The sequence below is a fragment of the Rhincodon typus genome, chromosome 26 (genome assembly GCF_021869965.1).
Source record: "Rhincodon typus isolate 14 chromosome 26, sRhiTyp1.1, whole genome shotgun sequence".
Taxonomy (NCBI): Eukaryota; Metazoa; Chordata; class Chondrichthyes; order Orectolobiformes; family Rhincodontidae; genus Rhincodon; species Rhincodon typus.
In genome coordinates, this window is record NC_063357.1 from 12,427,412 (window position 1) to 12,447,086 (window position 19,675).

At 39.7% G+C, this 19,675-nt stretch overlaps 1 protein-coding gene across 1 annotated transcript in view; it reads right to left on the reverse strand.

Annotated features, from left to right (window-relative positions):
• Nucleotides 1–7,824: 7,824 nt before the first annotated feature.
• The window catches only part of vps53 (VPS53 subunit of GARP complex), a 229,999-nt gene continuing 218,148 nt past the window's right edge, over nt 7,825–19,675 (reverse strand). Inside the window, exons 20-21 of the mRNA XM_048612349.1 lie at nt 16,100–16,204; nt 7,825–11,538 (exon numbers count right to left, since the gene is read on the reverse strand). Coding sequence (XP_048468306.1) covers nt 11,368–11,538; nt 16,100–16,204 — 276 coding nt within the window. The 3' untranslated portion in view covers nt 7,825–11,367. The remainder of the gene's footprint in view (nt 11,539–16,099; nt 16,205–19,675) is intronic.

Below are 19,675 nucleotides of genomic sequence, written 5' to 3' on the forward strand. Positions count from 1 at the left end.
GTGGTCCACATTGGGACTAACAACATAGGCAAAGCTAGGATGGAGGACCTGTTTGGGGATTATCAAGCACTAGAAACGAAATTAAGGAACAGGTCCTCGAGGGTCATAATCTCCAGATTACTGCCCAAGCCACATGCAAATTGGCTTAGGGATAAGAAAATTAGAGAAGTAAACACGTGGCTAAGGGACTGGTGTGGGAAAGAGGGGTTCCATTTCATGGGGCATTGGCATCAGTTTTGGAACCGGAGGGATCTGTACCAATGGGACGGTCTCCACCTGAACCGATCTGGAACCAGTGTTCTTGCAAAATGGATAAATAGGGTGGTCACTAGGACTTTAAACTAGTGAGTTGGGGGGAAGGGAAGGGGAAAACGACAGGGAGTATGATGGTAAATAAAAAGGTAAGTAGCAGGTTAGCATGTGTGCAGGAGGGTTAAAGTTCAACGCAGACTATGAAAGAAGCAAAAAGGAAGGATAACTCAGGAGATATTATTAGAGATGTTGGAAATCATAAGGGTAAGAAAGCTAGCATAAAGGCACTTTACCTGAATGCTCGTAGCATTCGTAACAAGGTTGATGAGTTAACGGCACAAATCATCGCAAATGAATATGATTTGGTAGCCATTACGGAGACATGGTTACAGGATGGTCACGACTGGGAGTTAAATATCCAAGGGTACCAGACTATTAGGAAGGACAGACAGGAAGGTAAGGGAGGTGGTGTAGCTCTGATATTCAAGGACACCATCAGGGCGGTGCTGAGAGATGATATAGGTTCTATGGAGAATGAGGTTGAATCCATTCGGGTGGAAATTAGAAATTCTAAGAGGAAAAAGTCACTGATAGGCGTAGTCTATAGGCCACCAAATAATAACATCACATTGGGGCGGGCAATAAGCAAAGAAATAACTAATGCCTGTAAAAATGGTACGGCAATTACCATGGGGGATTTTAACCTACATGTAGATTGGTCGAACCAGCTCGGTTAGGGTAGCCTTAAGGAGTTCGCTGAGTGTATCCGTGATAGTTTTCTTGAACAGTATGTAATGGAACTGACGAGGGAGCAAGCTATCCTAGATCTGGTCCTGTGTAATGAGACAGGAATAATTAATGACCTCATAGTTAGGGATCCTCTTGGAAGGAGTGATCACAGTATGGTTGAATTTAGAATACAGATGGAGAGTGTGAAGATAAAATCCAATACCAGGGTCCTGTGCTTGAACAAGGGGAACTACAATAGAATGAGGGAGGACTTGGCTAAAGTAAACTGGAAACAAAGATTTTATGGTGGGACAGTTGACGAGCAGTGGAGGACTTTCAAAGCAATCTTTCAAAGTGCTCAGCAAAAGTATATTCCAACGAAAAGGAAGGACTGTAAGAAAAGGGGTAATCTGCCATGGGTGTCTAAAGAAATAAGAGAGGCTATCAAATTGAAAGAGAAGGCATATAAAGTGGCCAAAAACAGCATGAAACTAGAAGATTGGGAAAACTTTAAAGGTCAACAGAAAGCCACAAAAAGAACTATAAGGAAAAGTAAGATAGAACATGAGAAAAAACTAGCACAGAATATAAAGACAGATAGGAAAAGTTTCTATAAATATATAAAACGAAAAAGAGTGGCTAAAGTAAACGTTGGCCCTTTAGAGCATGAGAAGGGGAATTTAGTTATGGGATATGATGAAATGGCCGAGGCATTGAACAGGTATTTTGTATTGGTCTTCACAGTGGAGGACACTAATAATATGCCTGTAATTGATCAAGAGACAAAGGTAGGTGAGGACCTGGAAACAATCATAATTACGGAAGAGGTAGTGTTGGGCAAGCTAATGGAGCTAAGGATTGATAAGTCTCCTGGCCCTGATGGAATGCATCCCAGGGTACTAAAAGAGATGGCGGGAGAAATAGCAGGTGCACTGGCGGTAATTTTCCAAAATTCGCTGGACTCTGGGGCAGTCCCAGCAGATTGGAAAACAGCAAATGTGACGCCACTGTTTAAAAAGGGAAGTAGACAAAAGATGGGGAATTATAGACCGGTTAGCTTAACCTCTGTAGTGGGGAAGATGCTCGAGTCTATTATCAAGGAAGAAATAGCAAGGCATCTTGATAGAAATTGTCCCGTTGGGCAGATGCTGCATGGGTTCATGAAGAGCAGGTCATGCTTGACAAATCTTTTGGAATTCTATGAAGACATTACGAGCGAGGTGGACAATGGGGACCCAGTGGATGTGGTGTACCTAGACTTCCAAAAGGCCTTTGACAAGGTGCCGCACAAGAGGCTACTGCATAAGATAAGGATGCATGGCATTAAGGGTAAAGTATTAGCATGGATAGAGGATTGGTTGACTAACAGGAAGCAAAGAGTGGGGATAAATGAGTGCTATTCTAGCTGGCAGTCAGTGACTAGTGGTGTGCCTCAGGGATCGGTGTTGGGACCGCAATTATTTACAATCTATATAGATGATTTGGAGTTGGGGACCACGTGTAGGGTGTCAAAGTTTGCAGATGACACTGAGATGAGTGGCAAAGCAAAGTGTGCAGAGGACTGTGAAACTTTGCAGAGGAACATAGATACATTGAGTGAGTGGGCAAAGGTCTGGCAGATGGAATACGATGTAAATAAATGTGAAGTCATACATTTTGGTAGGAGTAATAGTAAAAAGGATTATTACTTGAATGGTAAAAAGTTGCAGCATGCTGCTATGCAGAGGGACCTGGGTGTCCTTGTGCATGAATCACAGAAGGTAGGTCTGCAGGTACAACAAGTAATTAGGAAGGCAAATGGAATTTTGTCCTTCATTGCTAAAGGGATTGAAATAAAAACCAGAGAGGTTATGTTGCAGCTGTACAAGGTGCTGGTGAGGCCACACCTGGAGTACTGTGTGCAGTTTTGGTCTCCTTACTTGAGAAAGGATGTACTGGCACTGGAGGGGGTGCAAAGGAGGTTCACTAGGTTGATTCCGGAGTTGAGGGGGTTAGCTTATGAGGAGAGACTGAGTAGATTGGGATTGTATTCATTGGAATTCAGAAGATTGAGGGGGGATCTTATAGAAACATATTAAATTATGAAGGGAATAGATAAGATAGAAGTAGAGAGGATGTTTCCACTGGCAGGTGAAGCTAGGACAAGAAGGCATAGCCTCAAGATTAGACGGAGCAGATTTAGGACTGAACTGAGAAGGAATTTCTTCACCCAGAGGGTTGTTAATCTATGGAATTCCTTGCCCAGTGAAGTAGTTGACACTACTTCAGTAAATGTTTTTAAAAAGGTAGATTTTTTTTGAACAATAAAGGAATTAAGGGATACGGTGAGAACGCGGGTAAGTGGATCTGAGTCCATGAAAGGATCAGCCATGATCTTATTGAATGGCGGAGCAGGCTCGAAGGGCCAGACGGCCTACTCCTGCTCCTAGTTCTTATGTAAAAGTCACACAACACCAGGTTATAGTCCAACAGGTTTATTTGAAATCACAAGCTTTCAGAATGCTGCCCCTTCATCACTGAAGTGAAGAGAAGACACACAGGCACGGACTTTATAATCAGAGAGATCAAAAGATCATATAAAGGGTGTGAGTGGAGTGTCAACAGGCCGAATAATAAATCTCTGCAGGCGATCAAGAGTGTCAGACTGTGTGGGTAAAGTGTTAACAGCTGAACAACAAATGGAGGGATGAGCTGTAACCCAATTAATTAAAGCAGGGATAATAACAAAAAATTAAAAATAAGGTAGTGCTAGAGACAAATCAAATGGCTGGAATAACATGATAGGTATAAGAGTCGCATGCTGAGGGTCTAATTAAAGTAACAAGTAATCCAAAACTGTACAAACTAATTAAGGTAGAGAGATCATAGTTATCAAGGTGATGTGTCAAAACAGGGCTGTAAGGAAGATTTTACAAATATAGAACAGTATGGTGGGGTTACATGTAATGCAACATGAACCCAAGATCGCGGTTGAGGCTGTCTTCATGGGTATGGAGCTTGGCTATCAGTCTCTGCTTGGCGACTCTGCGTTGCTGTCTATCTCAAAGGCCACCTTGGAGGACGCTTACCCAAAGATTGGAGGCTGAATGTCCTTGACCGCTGAAGTGTTCCCCATCTGGAAGTGAACATTCCTGTCTGGTGATTGTTGTCACGTCTGCATGGTCTTGCCAATATACCATGACTCGGGGCATCCTTTCCTGTAGTATATGAGGTAGACAACGTTGGCCAAGTCACATGAATTTCTGCTGTGTACGTGGTGGGTGATGTTTCCATGTGTGATGGTAGTATCCATATCTGAATTGATCAGAGTACAGGTCACCCCTTCACTTGTTATTCAGCCATTAACACTTTCCTCACACAGTCTGACACTCTTAATCACCTGCAGAGACTTATTATTTGGCCTGTCGACACTCCTCACACGATTTGTATGATCTTTTGATATCTCTGATTATAAATTCTGTGCCTGTGTGTCTTCGCTTCACCTGACGAAGGGGCAGCATTCTGAAAGCTTGTGATTTCAAATAAACGTGTTGGACTATAACCTGGTGTTGTGTAACTTCTGACTTTATCCTAGTACAGACTGCATCAATATCTGAACAGTTGCAAATAGAGCTGTACACTGTGAGATAAGCAAATATCCCCACACTGATCTTGTGATGTAAGGAGGTCATCGTTCCAATAGCTATGATGGGTAGGTCTAAAACACTACCTACAGGATTCCTGCATCAATTTCCTTGGGCTGAGATAATTGACCTCCAACATCTACCCTCCTCTGTTTTGGATAAGACTCCAGCAAGTGGAGATTTTTATACTGTATTTTCTTAATGCTGTGTGGTTGCCTCTTTAAGAACTCTCTGGGCAATTAATGATGGCAATAAATGCTGGCCGAGCCAGAGACACCCACATCCCAGGAGCAAATTTAAACAAAAGTACATTGACTTCAAGGACAGTCAGTTCCCCTCACATCTGTAATTCATCTATTTTCTTCACACTTAGAACCAGTTGGACCTGACATAACTAAAACTGAGCATCAGCAAGAAGGTTATTTGTGGCCAAGTCACCCTCAACAGGACTGTTGAAGACACCGCCCATCACTTCGCTCAGGTCAGTGTTTTGATCGGAAAGTAATTAACCTGACTGGATTTGACCTAGATTTTGTAGGCAGCAATTGTCCACCGCAACGGGGTAGATAACATCATGGAACCAACTTGCCAAGAGGCAAAGGTACTTCTGGAGCTTAAGTGGGATGTTATGGGGAGTTGGCGCCTTTGCTTATCCAGTGCCAGGCTTCTTGTGTTAAGGAAGGAGTATCTGAATATTGACTTATGATTATGATAGATATATTGACTCCACACGAGCAGCAGAACATGTGCAAGGTAGGACAGTGTGAGATGTGGAAGGAAATTTAGAGCTAGCAACTTAAACATAGATGAATGTAGCTACCTAAGCTTTGATATGCATCACAACTGGAGAAAAAGACCATCTTTAGCCTAGTTTTTAAGGCACCATTTAAGCAGCCATCATGCAGGCAAGTGCCATGCAAATAGTGACATTGCTTGTCAAGTTCTGAACTGCTTTTCCAGTGGTCAGTTTGGAAAGATCTAAAATGAACATTTGAAGAACAAGACTTTGTCCATCAAACAAGGTGCAATTTTCCCCATTCTTGAATCTGAAGTTTTATTTGACATCATGAAGATGTTCAAACAAATTTTCAGTAAGACATTCAGACAATATTTTGAAATCTCATTCCTGATGAACAGCATTGCTTGCTAAGTAGGCTACAGTTTGGGAATTATGGCACTTGTTTTTAAAGGACTTCGCTCAGGTTGTGGATGCGGTTGTTCGTTAGCTTGCCAAGCCGGTTGTTCTGTGGTGTGCAGACATTTCATTACCCTTCTAGGCAATATCATCAGTGTGACCTCTAATCGAAGCATTGGTGTTCTGCTCCCTTCCGAACTTGCATGATCCTCTGGTGTGATGGATCGTGTCACTTCCAGTTCTGTTTTTCAGCCGCATACTGTATACGGGGTCTAATTCTGTGTGTTTGTTAATGGAGTCCCATGTTGAGAACCAGGCATCCAGAAATTCCCTTGCATGTCTGTTGTTTGTTTGTCCCAGTTGAACTAATGGCCTTCATTGTCTATGTATAATCGACACAAGCAAATATTGGTCGTGTCTTTTTATTGCCAGCTGGTGTTCATGTATCCTGGTCATCAATTTCCTCATTTGTCCACAGGATTCTGTATAGCATATTAGTCCTGTTTACGGTCAGTATGGTGTCTTTAGTCTTTGATGCTATTCATAACCCTGCCTGCTCTCCATAGCCCTTCAATATACTCACCCACATATTTATATAAAATGGGCCTTTGCTTTTCACATCACATTCACAGTGCCCTTTCCTTCTTTGCAGATTCGGATTTAACAACTAGCAGTAACTCATGTTCTAACTCACTAGCAGTGGTGTTCAGCCATAATTCAGACTAGGAACTGGAATTTCACCTTGCAAAGGAAAAAGATAATGTAGCTAAATAGTCACTAAACATGCACTTCATGCGAAATAGGAGATTTAGCTGTCTTTTCATTATTTTAATGTAAGTGTTGGCGGAATTATGATATTATAGTCATGTCTTTTTATTTAAAATGTATTTAACAGGTTGATTAAGACACGGTCCATTTACAAGACAGTATTACACAAGTTTTAGTCTCTTACTGTTTTACATTTATCCAGAATGACAATTAAATAAAAGTCCATTAAATCAAAATAAATACATCACATCTTCTCCGATTTGTTACTTCCAACTACTGTATATAAATTCAAACCTTTCATAAAAGATGCAACTTTTAAAAAAAATCTTTTCTTGTGGAGGTGCACACTTTTGCTGCGGTACAGCTTAATAGGTGACAACAGCTCTCTGGTACCTCACCCAAGTGACCTAGGTTGTGAGCATCAGAGCATCTTGATCAGACGTGATGCAGTCCCGAGTTGGACATTCTCTCATGCACACACAGAAGCACAGCTCTTTCTGGACAGGTTGTGCCTAGCCATCAGGAGTGTGCGCTCTGGTTGATTTTTCTGTTACATGGTTGGGCACTTGTACCCAAATGCTGACTTGGTTGAGTTCAACAAACAGTCAATACAGAATCAGGCATATGTCCTTTTTGGCATGGAATGCTTGTACAATATATCAGCAATCAGGCATAATCAGATTACTTCAAGTTGCAAACCTTAACCCTAAAATAAAAGTTATGCAAAGTCATCAAGCTGGACATGGATGGACAATTGACTGTAACCATTCTCTATTTTAGAATCATGAGTTAACCAAAACACAATTTGGGTTATGCCAAAAATTCAATGTAGTTTCAGTCATGTGGAATTAATTATAATCATCCCCCAAAGTTTACTTGCTTAAGGGCCTGCAACAATGAATTTATAGACCAAAGATCAACAACCTTAAAATAACATTATGCCATAGTTGAATGGGACCTTCATATGACATTCATTTGCATGCAATCTTACAAAGCTTTAACAATTAAAGCGAACAGATAAGACCCTACTATTGAAGTAACAAGTAAAGAAACACAATGCAGAGGGATCAAATACTTTGCATGCAAGTGTCACATGGTATAAGTTCAAGGTGATAGTGTTTTGTGGCAGTGTTCTCAACAATAGGCTCTGGACACAAATCAACACTGTACAATCACTCCTTTTTTCCCCTTTGGCTGCTTTAGTTGATTAAATCAATTATTTATATTTCAGGTTGTTTGTATTAAAATTAAAATGAATTATAATCAGTTAGTTGACAACCCTAAATATCACACCAACACAAATAAACACTGACAAAATGAGATAAATATATCTTTACTGGCCTACGTGATGAAATAATATGCAAACAGTTCCAACAGTGCAGTTATCTCCCAAAAATACACCACAGGCTCAAAACAGCATCATACAAAGTTTAAACTGTTCTGCATTTCTGACTTGCATACCCATGTTAGAAACCGTGAAACTGGACATAAACCAGAAATAAGTAACAGAAAATTTACATCCTGAAATCAAATATATAAAGTCTAGTGGAAGAACCCGGATTTAAATAAACTTAGTGCTACACAAACCAGGGAAAATTAAGAAAAGGCATTCCTGGATAAACTGTTGCTTGTAAGGCCTTTCATTCACACTGGGACACAAAACAAAATGGACATTGTTTCTCCAATCACAGCCAGTGTAAAAGACAATAATAATGTAGCCAAGTATCAAGACTGCTCTCTCTAAACATTGGTTTACCACGGTTTTTGCTTTCTTTTGGGTTGTGAATATCTCCCTCAATTCCAATGTTTTTACTTTGGACCTGGCTGTGAAAACAAAGCTTAGGTTATAGCTTGCAATCCCATAGCCTTTCCGGGTACTGGCCACCAATGCCTTGCACAATGTTATAGTGGATGGTGTCAGGTTTCCTCACAAATATCAAATGGCCACCTACATAGCTTTAATGCACTTCTTTAAAGTGGCGTGTTTCTTACTCTTGTGCAAAGGAACAAAAATATTTTACTCAAGTCTCAAAGGCAAATGGTTGAAAGCTGCATACAATAGGTGTTTGACAGATCTGTTCAGCAAAAAGAACCTGTTTTACTCTTTCATTATTGACATCCCAGAACAGTCTGCATCCAAAGATATACTTTGTGAAGTGAGTTACTGAATTTACTTCATTCAAGTGTCTTGTGTTGATAATTATTTTATTAAAATCTGAATTTTTAACACAAGTACTTTCTCCAATTGATGCAGAAGAATTATGCTGATCGTATTTAGCTTTCTTGAATTGGGTTCTATTTAGGTGAATTCGTTCTGCTTAACAGATTCACAGTTGGGCCACTATAACTGGGCACAAGATCAAAAGTGGGGGTGGGGAGAGATGAGGAGAGGAATAAGACATCTCAAAGGTTCCATTCCCCATTGCTACCCAGGTGTCTCCTGGATGTAAGATGAAAGACAAAAAAAAGAGAATAATGATAGGGAGGTACTGGACTGTACTGGTCCCTACGGTAGAGCAACCTACAAACATTCACTATCTGGAACGGTACACCTGAATAAGGTACTGACGGGCTGTATATGTTTCTGAAACTGTACCCAACCAGCATTAGTGCCTTCACAAGACAGAGAAAGAATAAAGTAGCATATAAACTTGAAACAATGTTGACCCCATTAGGTATATTTTTCAGTGTGATAGAGTGCAACGGAGAGAGAAGTTACTGGTAATCTTTTTCCAGGTTTAAAATAATGTGCATTGGCAATTTTAAAAAAAAAAAAAATTTATTATATCCCCAAAACTTTAAAGTCTATTGCATGAATTGACAATGACTGTTCAAGTTTAACACTGAGCAGTTCCAAGGGGATTACAGTCTATTTAATAATTCAAATCAATTTTTTGTGCTAGATAATTCAAGTTGAGTGTCAGAATGTAGTGCAAACACATTGAACTCAGATAATTTGTATAAAGTTACTTTGAATAATTGTAGCCTATACATGTCAATACAAGTAAAATTGTTCTGACAACAGTACTGCATTATGCATTCCATGAGGAATACAGGAGAATTTTTTTATTTACAGAAATGCTAGAAAATGCAATCTTGCAGTTTCAAAAACAGCCTCTCTTCCCCCTATAACAGAAAGTCCTGCTTGTAAGTATTTGTGTTATGGTGGTAGGGGTGTGGTATATTTAACAGCTTCTGCTCTCGAAGTAATAGAAATGAACTGCTCAGGAAATTTAAAATCTCCTCACTATTTTGAAACCAGCATTGGCATCAACAACAGTTTTTCTCAGATCAGACTGAGTATGGGTTTTATACAAGATACACTTCTCACTATTCTCTCCCAACAGCAAGTTTCAGATCTATTTCAATACTAGACTGATGAGAATTACAATTTTTCTATCACTTAATGCTGTGGGGCAGTTTATGTTATGGGGACCTATTTATTTGGAACTGGTTTGAGACTTTCAAATTTACATTACTTGTAACTCTTCTAGTTGCTGAGGTCTTTCAATGTGAGCATTACTCAAGATCAAACCCAAGACAGAGTGAAAAAGAAGTGTTCTCATTCTCAGTGTCCCTTCATCCTTTTATGCGTCAGCCAGATAAGCATTATCTGTGAATTAGATAATTTGAACTGTCCTTCTCTCACATGCCCTTCTGTAAGAGATTTTATTTTCTGTATAAGCAAATACTGACATCAACTTCAACATTAAATTCAGAGACTAAGTTAGCACACAAACTCTTGATTCTCCACTTGCGAATCAAACATTCAGCTACTTGAATTACTGTTCTGCCCTAATTCTTTTTAATTCATTTAAAGAGCTTGAGGATTTTGTAAGCGTCAACTATATTTTATAAGTATCTAATATTGCCTTTTCAGAGTTAAAAATATATGTAATTACACTACAGTTATAATAAGTGGCCCATTTTTGGATTTCTGGGACTACAGACAGTAATGGCATTGGAGAGAGTTTGCATTCTGGCCCTTAAATGGTTACTGTACTCAAAAGTCCTGGTAGTAGTCTGGAAATTTCTGGACTGCATTTCAGAAAATACACTCTAGGATGTTACAGAACCTAAACACTGAACATGTTGAATGTAGTCTTTCCTTTGAAAAAAAATGAAATTGTATTGGTCAGTTAAACAATTTGGGTTTCAGAACCTCAGTGATCAGTATTTATACACAATTTCCAGTTGGTCAAGCATGTATTCAGAATGGGGGGACCTTTGCAATTCTGATAGAACGGACTGTGTTAATTCATGAAGAGCTGTGGGCACTGTCTTTATAGTTCCAGCCAACTACTGACGGGGTCCACTGCATCAAACTCTTGGTTCACTGCAACTCCGTGCCTGCATTCAGCCCATTACGAACACAAAGCTATCCTTTGTGCAAAATACCAGCAACAGTAAAACTCACCAATTGTAATTTTATGTACATTTGTGTGAATTTTGAATCTCTTGTGCAATGTCAGAACATGAAACTGCTCAGGCAACTCAAAATTCTGACTCAAACCCAGAACAACAGAACACAAGGTGGACAATGAGCAGTTGGTGACAGTCTCTATTCTGGTCAGTTGGAGATTTCCTCAGCTGGAAAGGTTACTCTAATTGCAATGGTGAATTCACATCTCCAGGAACAGAAACTAGACAAACAGGATGGCTGCTGCCCCTGTGACACAGACAAGGACGAACAGGAAAGAGGAGTTGGTGCTTGGGTATATTGGGGGCTGGGCTGGGCTGGGGAGGGGCAAGATAACGAGGATGAGACACAAGGAGAAGGGAAAAGGTCCTATGTCAGTTTCCCAACCGGAAACAGCAGTTATCTCATAAAGCCTGATCTGTGCAGCTTTTGAGCTTCATTTACAGCCTCTTCTTTATGAGTTTTTCCAGTTTACGGATCCTGGAAGATTCTTGTTCGGGGGACGGTGCAGATAGCGACGTTGTTAAATTGTTCTCTCCGCCTGAAGGAGGAGTGGGTAGCCTCTGTCGGAATAGTTCCAGCATGCTGCTTTGTTCACTGCGCTTCAGACCCTGCAACACCAAAAACAGGGAATTGTAGCAAAATAACAAGTAGATTTACAAGTAGACCATTTAGTTACACTTAGATTTGTTCTGACAAAAAAAAATTAGAAGCTGATAGGAATAGTACCGAAGCATCAGGTCAAGCTGGAGGAAGATAAAGTGGGATGGAGTAGTCGATTGTGCTGACGAGGTTAGATGAAGAATGGCGGGAGGAGACATGTGGAGCATAAACAATGACAGACCTATTGGCTGAATGTACTGTTTCTGTGCTGTATCTTCTATGTAATTATTCCACACCTTATTTAAGGTGGTTCGTTATCTCAGTCTCAATGACTGCACCTCTGCAACCACCTCATATAGTATCTCAGCCACTAGATGTACTCTTTGGTACACTTCACTAATTAAGGGCTGAGTTTAATTTTCAGTCACTCATGATTTTATGATTTCAAATATAAAATATTTTTTTTAAAAATCCACTTGAATTGTTTTTATTGGAGTATGGCAGACTTGAGGAGATGTAATTAGAGGGCAGTGTGCCAATAAACTACTATTAAATGATACAATGCAAATTCTCACCAGTGATTTTCCACTTCAGTTTACGATCATGGGCATGCTGGCAAGGACAAAGGTGAAGAGCAACATCGAGAGAAGGCCAACTTCTGAGAAGCTGTGGGATTGGGGTGATGGTGGGGGAAGCATAACTACATGATGATTGACAATCATCTTGGTTCCTGTGACTGACCTCTGCATGTCTTTATACATCATGCATTCTCAACTATCTACAATTGTACTTGCATTGACATGCTATTTGCACAGCACAGCTTATCAGCAATTACAGGGTTATCTCGTGCCTTTCGATGGCTTCTTCACCAGTTTGCCCTTAAACGATTTGAAGTCTCAACCTTTTGCTAAACCAATATGGCAGCCACTGTACCACTGTACCTAGTTCTTTCAACATGACCCTCTGATCAGGGAACCTCTGAAATGATACTTAAACTTAAAGCAGAAGGCTGCAATTGCCCAGCGTTTGAGGCAGAAAGGTAAATTTGGATGAGCCATGTCAGATAAAATGTCCCATCACTAAACAACCAGTTTTATTCTTCTTGATGTGGACAGACCTCCAGTAAATTTAAAACACAGTTTTTCCTGTTTGTCTCAACGTTACAAGACATTGATTCTAACACCATGTTCCTGCTCAATGCTGCCTTGGACAAGATGAGGTGAACACATTACTGAAGTTTCAATTTAATGTGCAAATTTATCCAATATCCTTCTGAAGTGGGAGGATACATTGGATTCTAAGTTTTAAGTTAGTGCAGTGAGTGGTAGTGAGGAGTGTCATTAATTTATTTAATAATTAACCATAATTAATTATCACAAAGTATTACCACACATGAGGCGGCTATTCAGCCCATTGAGTTTGTACCAGCTCCTCAAATGGGCACTGTCACTTGGTCCTAAATCTCCTGCATTTCCCCCCAAATCTTTGTACATTATTCTATCCAAATAAAACTGTCCAGTGCCATCTTGAATGCTCCAATTGAAGCTGCCTCTACCACATTTCCAGGCAATGCATTCCATACCCTAACTACTCACTGTGAGAAAAAGATTTCTCTCATACCTTATTTGTTCCTTCTGCAAGTCACTTTAAATCTGTGCCCTCCTGTTTTTGTTCCTTCATGCAGCGGAAACAGTATTTCCTTTTCCACTCTATCCACCTTGCTCATGATTTTCAAATCATCTCAGATGTCTTCTTATTCTTCTTCTCTCCAAAGACATCAGTCCCAATTTCTCCAATCCATCCTCATAACCAAAATTCCTCATCCTTGGAATCATGCTTGTCAATTGCCTCTGCACTCTCTCTAATTCATTCACATTCTTCCTATAGGGTGGTGCCCAGAACTGTGTACAATAGCTGAGGTCTAACAAGTGTCTTATACAAGTTCAACATCACCTCCCTGCTCTTGTACTCTATGACTCTATTAATAAAGCCAAGGACACTATGCTATAACAACAACTCTGTACCTGTCCTGCCACCTTCAATGGTCTATGCACATATACACGGCTCGCTCTGCTCCAGCACCCACTTTAGGCTTTACCTCCTGTTTTATATCACCTTTCAATGTTTTTCCATCAAAATGCATTACTTCATACTTCAGTGTTGAACCTCATCTGCCACCCATCCACCCATTCCACAAACTTGTCAATGTCCTTTCGGACTTCTACACTGTCCTCACAGTTTACAATTCTTCCAAGTTGTCATCTAAAAATTGTGAAATTGTCCCTTGCACACCAAATTTGGATCATTAATAAACATCAGGAAAAGCAAGGGCCCCAATATCAACTCCTGAGGATCTCCACTACAAGCTTTCCTCAAGCCTGAAAATTATCCATTGATCATACTCTGTTTGATAACCACTCACTCAATTTTATATTAATCAATATAAGGAGGCAATAAAGATGCTGCAACAGGTGGTATGCCGCAATTGCAGAATCTGGGCACCAATGGATATCAATGAGATCCAGGGGAAACAAATCTGCAGTGTTTGCAACTTCAGCAGCTTTGGCTCAGAATTTAAGCTGAAGACCAAACTACAGACTGCAACAGATGGGAGTGGAAAAGGTTACCTAGACCCTTTTTACCCAGAAAGGGGTCACAGCCCTTAGAATAGGATCTTGAGATTTGGTCACTGGCCAGGGAAAGGAGGATGTGGCTAAGAGAGAGACAGGTAAGCAGACAGGAGGGGAAGAGTCTAGCCTTATCAATCATCACAGGTTTGAGGTTCTTTCTGCTTGTTTGAATGAGAGTGGAAGCTGCGAGGTGGATGAGCTAATTGACCATGGTGCAGGAAGCTATTCAAATAGAGGGAGCAAAAAGAGAATGTTGTGTATTAGAGACACTACAGTGAGGGGAATTTATAATGTTCTCAGCAAAGAGCACAAGATTAGAAGGCTGTATTGCCTGCCTGGTGCCAGGGTTCAGGATATCTACCCAGCACTGGAGAAGAATGGGAGGAGGAAGAGGATCTAGTTGTTGTGGATCATGTAGTTATCAATGGCATTGGCAGGACAAGGAAGGAGGTTGTCCATAGTTCATAAAAGAGCTAGGCACTGATTTAAACAGAACATCAATGAGTCTTAAATCTCTGTCTGAAAGACAGGTGCGGTGTAAGTGAGTTCTAGTTCAGAGCCATTGCTATTAGTACTAGGGAAAGCAGGAGTGTACTGTTGAGACAGTCAACATTTGAACCACACTGGGACTAGCATTCTAGCATAACTACGGAAGTAGATAGAGCTTTAAAACTAAATGATGGGGATAAGCAATCAAATTTAGAAAGCTGTGGTAAAGCAGAGTAGAAACAAGGCAAGAGAGAAATGTCTTACTATGGGAAATGATAAACAGATTATAACAGTAAGAGAAGGAGATTACAAATCTAACAGTAAATCAACAGAAAAGGCTGGAGGTTGTAAAAATAATGTAGAATTAAAATTAAGAACAATTTAATGAAGAATACAAAATCAGAGGCTCTTTGTTTTATTAACATTTTCTCCACCTGTCCTTCCACCTTCAATGATCTGCGCTCAAACATACCCAGGTCCCTCTGTTCCTGTACCCCTTTAGACTTGTACCCCTTAATTTATATTTTTTCAATGTCCTTCCTACCAAAATACATCACCTCACACTTCCTTTGCATTGAGCTTCTCGTCTGCCACCCATCTGCCCACTCCATTAACTTGTCTATGTCATTTTGGACTTCTGCATTGTCCTCCTCAAAGTTGACAATTCTTTCATCTTGTGTCATCTGCAAACTTTGAAATTGTTCCCAGCACGCCAAGATCTATGGGTAATTGTAGTCCCCCATTTATAACTACTTGACAATGCTGTATTAATTTCCTGCAAATGTCTTCTCCATCCTTCCCAATAGTTGTTGGTCTGTAGAGCACACCGAGCAATCTAATCTGTAGCTCTACCCAAATTGACTACATCCTTTAACGCTCAGACATTCTCTTTTCTCAGCACTACATTGCTCTGTTACTAATACTACTCCTCCTTTCCTTCCTTTTCTCTTTTCTGAGCACATTCTACCAACAAATATTTAACAGCCAGTCCATAAGATCATAAGACACAAGAGCAGGATGGCTGATCTGATAATCCTCAACTCCACTTTCCTGCTCACAGCTAGGTATATGACGACTAAATTTTACAGTTTGAGGCAGAGACGATTATTTTAATCTTAAATAAGAGCAACTATGACGGCATAAAAGCAGAGCTAGATAAAGTTACTGGAATTAGGTCAATTGAAATGCAGTGGAAAATATTTAAGGGTATATAAACATACAGAGGAGGATGGCAAGTCAGAAAATTGGGTAGAATTTAAAAAAAAGGCAAGGAATGACCCAAAAGATAAATAAGGAGGGTAAAATTAGAATACAAAAGAAAGCTAGCTAGAGGTATTTAAAAAAGCAAGCATTTTATACATTTTTGAAAGGATAGTAAGCAAGTGCTGGTCTTATAAAAATTGAATCCGGGGAGTTAATAATGGAAGATAAGATGTTTTTAAGACCTCACCTTCATGTCAAGAACTTTCTGGAATGTGTCTGTGCTACAATCAGCCAGGAGTTTGATGTAATTATCTACAAACACCACAGATGCTTCATGAGGTGCCATTACCACCTATAAAGTTTGAGAAAAAGTAAATAGTTAAGACATGCTTTAGGAACGTTTGGCTATTCATCATTTTGACTGCTGATTTGCTAAAAAAAACCTTTGTTTACAAAAGACCGTAATCACATCTCACAAAGCCTTCAAATACAATGTTTCATTTATGCCATTAACATAATGCGATTTATATTTTGTCTCATCAAAACCAAAATGCAAATAATTTTGTAGACAACAAGATCCCATGAACAAAAATGAAATCAATGCAGAAGTAATCTAGCTTGGGTCAAACAAAGAATTGTGGCCCATGTACTGTTCATTTTAAACACCCACAAGCTGGATAAAGGTGTCAGCAGGAACGTATGATGTACCAATTCAACCTATTCCCTCAATTCTTTGAGGCACATCATGTTCTTTACAGCCATCTTCAAACGACCAGCTTACTACCTTTTCCTCCCTTTCACTATTGTTGGTGTCCTTCCTTTCGTCTGAAGGAAAAGGTAGTGAGTGGATGGTAACTTCTCCATTGTTCTGGGATACACTACCATGGGACAATACTGATTTTGCCAATTGTCTCCTAAAATTATGGAAGTACAGAGCTTTGTAATAGTGATTTTCTTATTGGGATGATTAAAAATTAACAATGAGAGCAGCGTGCCATTGAGCCTGACCTATATCCTATTTTGATATAACACAACATAAATCCATGACATTTGAAAAACCTTTCAGACTCTTGGGGGCAGAAGATGCACAGTCTCACCTAGACAGGCCTGAGTAACACTGTGCCATTGTAGGACAATGGCCAGGTAATTACCAAGTTAGAATACTGGAAATAAAGCAAGGGTTCACTTCATCTGCATCTGAACAGAAAGAAAAGTACAAATCTCCTCTTCTCACAGTCACAGGCTAGTTTTGTATCCTCAGCATTTTCTGTCAGATTCAAACAACTTTCAACACTTTACAGTATAAATATATTTTATTTACAACATTTCAGACCTTTCAGAATCACAGAACACAGGACTAGGCTATTTGGTCCATCATGCCTGCTCTGCCATTCTGCATGTGTATGGCTGATCGTCTATCTCAATGCCATATTCTCCCATACCCCTTGACACCATCAGCTTCGAGAAATCATTTCTTAAGTATGTTCGGTGATTTAGTGTGCACTGCCTTCTGTAGAGAAGTCCAAAGGTTCGCCACGCTTTAGGTGAAGAAATTTCTCCTCAAATCAGACTGAAAATGACCTACTGTGGATCCTGAGAATGGATGTGTTGTGTTTATTTAGTGCTATTACATTGTACATCCAGAAACTGTACTATCCTGTACAGCCGTGGCCGCCTCAATTTGTAACATATTAAAACGGATCCACCACTTACTTCATGGTCAGGTGAACTGTGGCACATTTTCCCTGCAGAGATTTACTTGATATTCCTCAGACCTTGCTCCAACTGCAGCGGACAGTTTGGCAAATCTGCACCTAGGTTCACAACACAAGAACATCCCAGGACAATCTCATCCCCCCGCCCCCAGCTAAACATAGCTAAGACAGCTTGCCGATAAGATAAAGCCACATTTGATTGGGCCAGCTTGTTTTAGTTCAGCCCTGGAGCAACAGTTTTAAAGTGAAGTGTCGGTGTCTATAGGCAAATCCAGGAAATTCTAATAGCTTTCAAACTTCTGGGGTCAATAGGAGAGCCAATTACAAATATTAGTAATTTCAATCTCCAAGCTATAGGAATAGGAGTAGACCAGTCATCTTTAGTTTTATACCTTTCAGTTTCATGGTTAATCTGTATCTTAACTCCATCTACCTGTCTTGGTCTGTATCCACTTGGTCTGTATCCTTCTACAGCAAAATTCTTGAAGAAGCAAACATTGGGTTATTTTTTAAAGTTTTGGCGAAGATCTGTAGCTCGGGTTGTGGATGAGGTTGTTGACTTGCTCGCCGAGCTGGCTTGTTTTTGTTCAGATGTCCTGTCACCATGCTAGGTCAGATCATCAGTGGAGCCTCAGATGAAGCGATGTTATTCTACTCCGCTCGGAATTTATACTATCTGGTCTGTTATGGCAAGTAGTGTCATTTCCGGTTTTGCTTTGTATAGGTTTGTATATGGAGTCCAATTCGGTGTTTGTTGATTGCATTATGGGTGGAGAACCATGCCTCTAGGAATTCAGATGAAACATCTGAATGAGAACAAGCCAGCTCGGCGAGCAAGTCAACAAGCTCATTGTGTTACTTTCCTTATTTACAAATGAATTTCAACTGTGATAAGTTGTGATGCCTGCAATGTCACAAATAAAAAGCACAAGAGTTTTAGATACACTGGTAGGTTTTGCCTTGAGTTTGCTCAGAGTAGATATACTTGTGGACGAAAGCATTATACCACAAAACTCACAAGAACTTAGTTCTGCTGCTTAGGTGGATCTTGAACAATAAAATCTAATTACCATTGCCAGAGTGAAGGCAATCAGAAGTAAATTACAGATTTGAACATGTTTATTAAATTCAAACTCCAAGTTAATAACAGACTATCTTTTTAAGATTGGTTTGTATCTGTAATAGTTGCATCTGGCCTGTTATCAGCCAACACTATTACATATCTAGAAAAATCCCAACTAAACAGGAGCAATGGCCTCACATTCTTTTAGTCCAATGTTAAACATGTGCAATGATAATAGCCTGTCCTACAATCAATTGCAAATACTGAACCTGATGATTCCTTTATTGAGGCAATCGATTCCAAAAGAGGAATAAATTGGCCAAGTTATGTTGTTCCTCTTCTCAAACTGTTTTACTTAGATCTGCTCCCTTTTGTCACGTTAAGACTCATAGCAGAAACTTAAAACGCTGACCTGAGGGACAGCAAATGATGACAACAACCACTTCCACTGCAGAGTACTTCACATTAACACGACCTTAAAACTGAAGCGGTAGATCAACAACTGAACTTTATTAGGGAAACAATGTAAAAATAATGCAAAGTGTACGGTTGTCAATTCACACAAAACCTACACACAAAAATCAAAGACCTAGATTTTCACAGGAGCATATGGAATCTGACCAAGACTCTGGACTGTCCATCACACTCTTGCTCCTCCCCATCACTAGGTGAGCCACTGGTAGATTAACTTAGCTGTGGCCATCTGCCAATAAAGGATTATTTAACTATTACCCTAAAAATCTTTCCAAAAAGGTAACCACCTAATCAATTTGAACAGCTGAGGATGCTGGTCAATTCAGCTAAAATAATGAGAAACTGTCTGAAATCAAAATAGGTTGTGTTGGTTCTTTTGATTCAGCATTTAAAATCATATTTGCATGAATAACCAAAATCTGGATTCAATACCAGTTAATGCTTAAAATAAGTTAGATAAATAACTTCCATATCCACCATAATTTAGCTTTAATATAGGTCGTAAGCTATTGTCAATTACCATGATTAATTATCATGGATTTAATTTCAAAAGCAAAGAAAAGCTGATTTG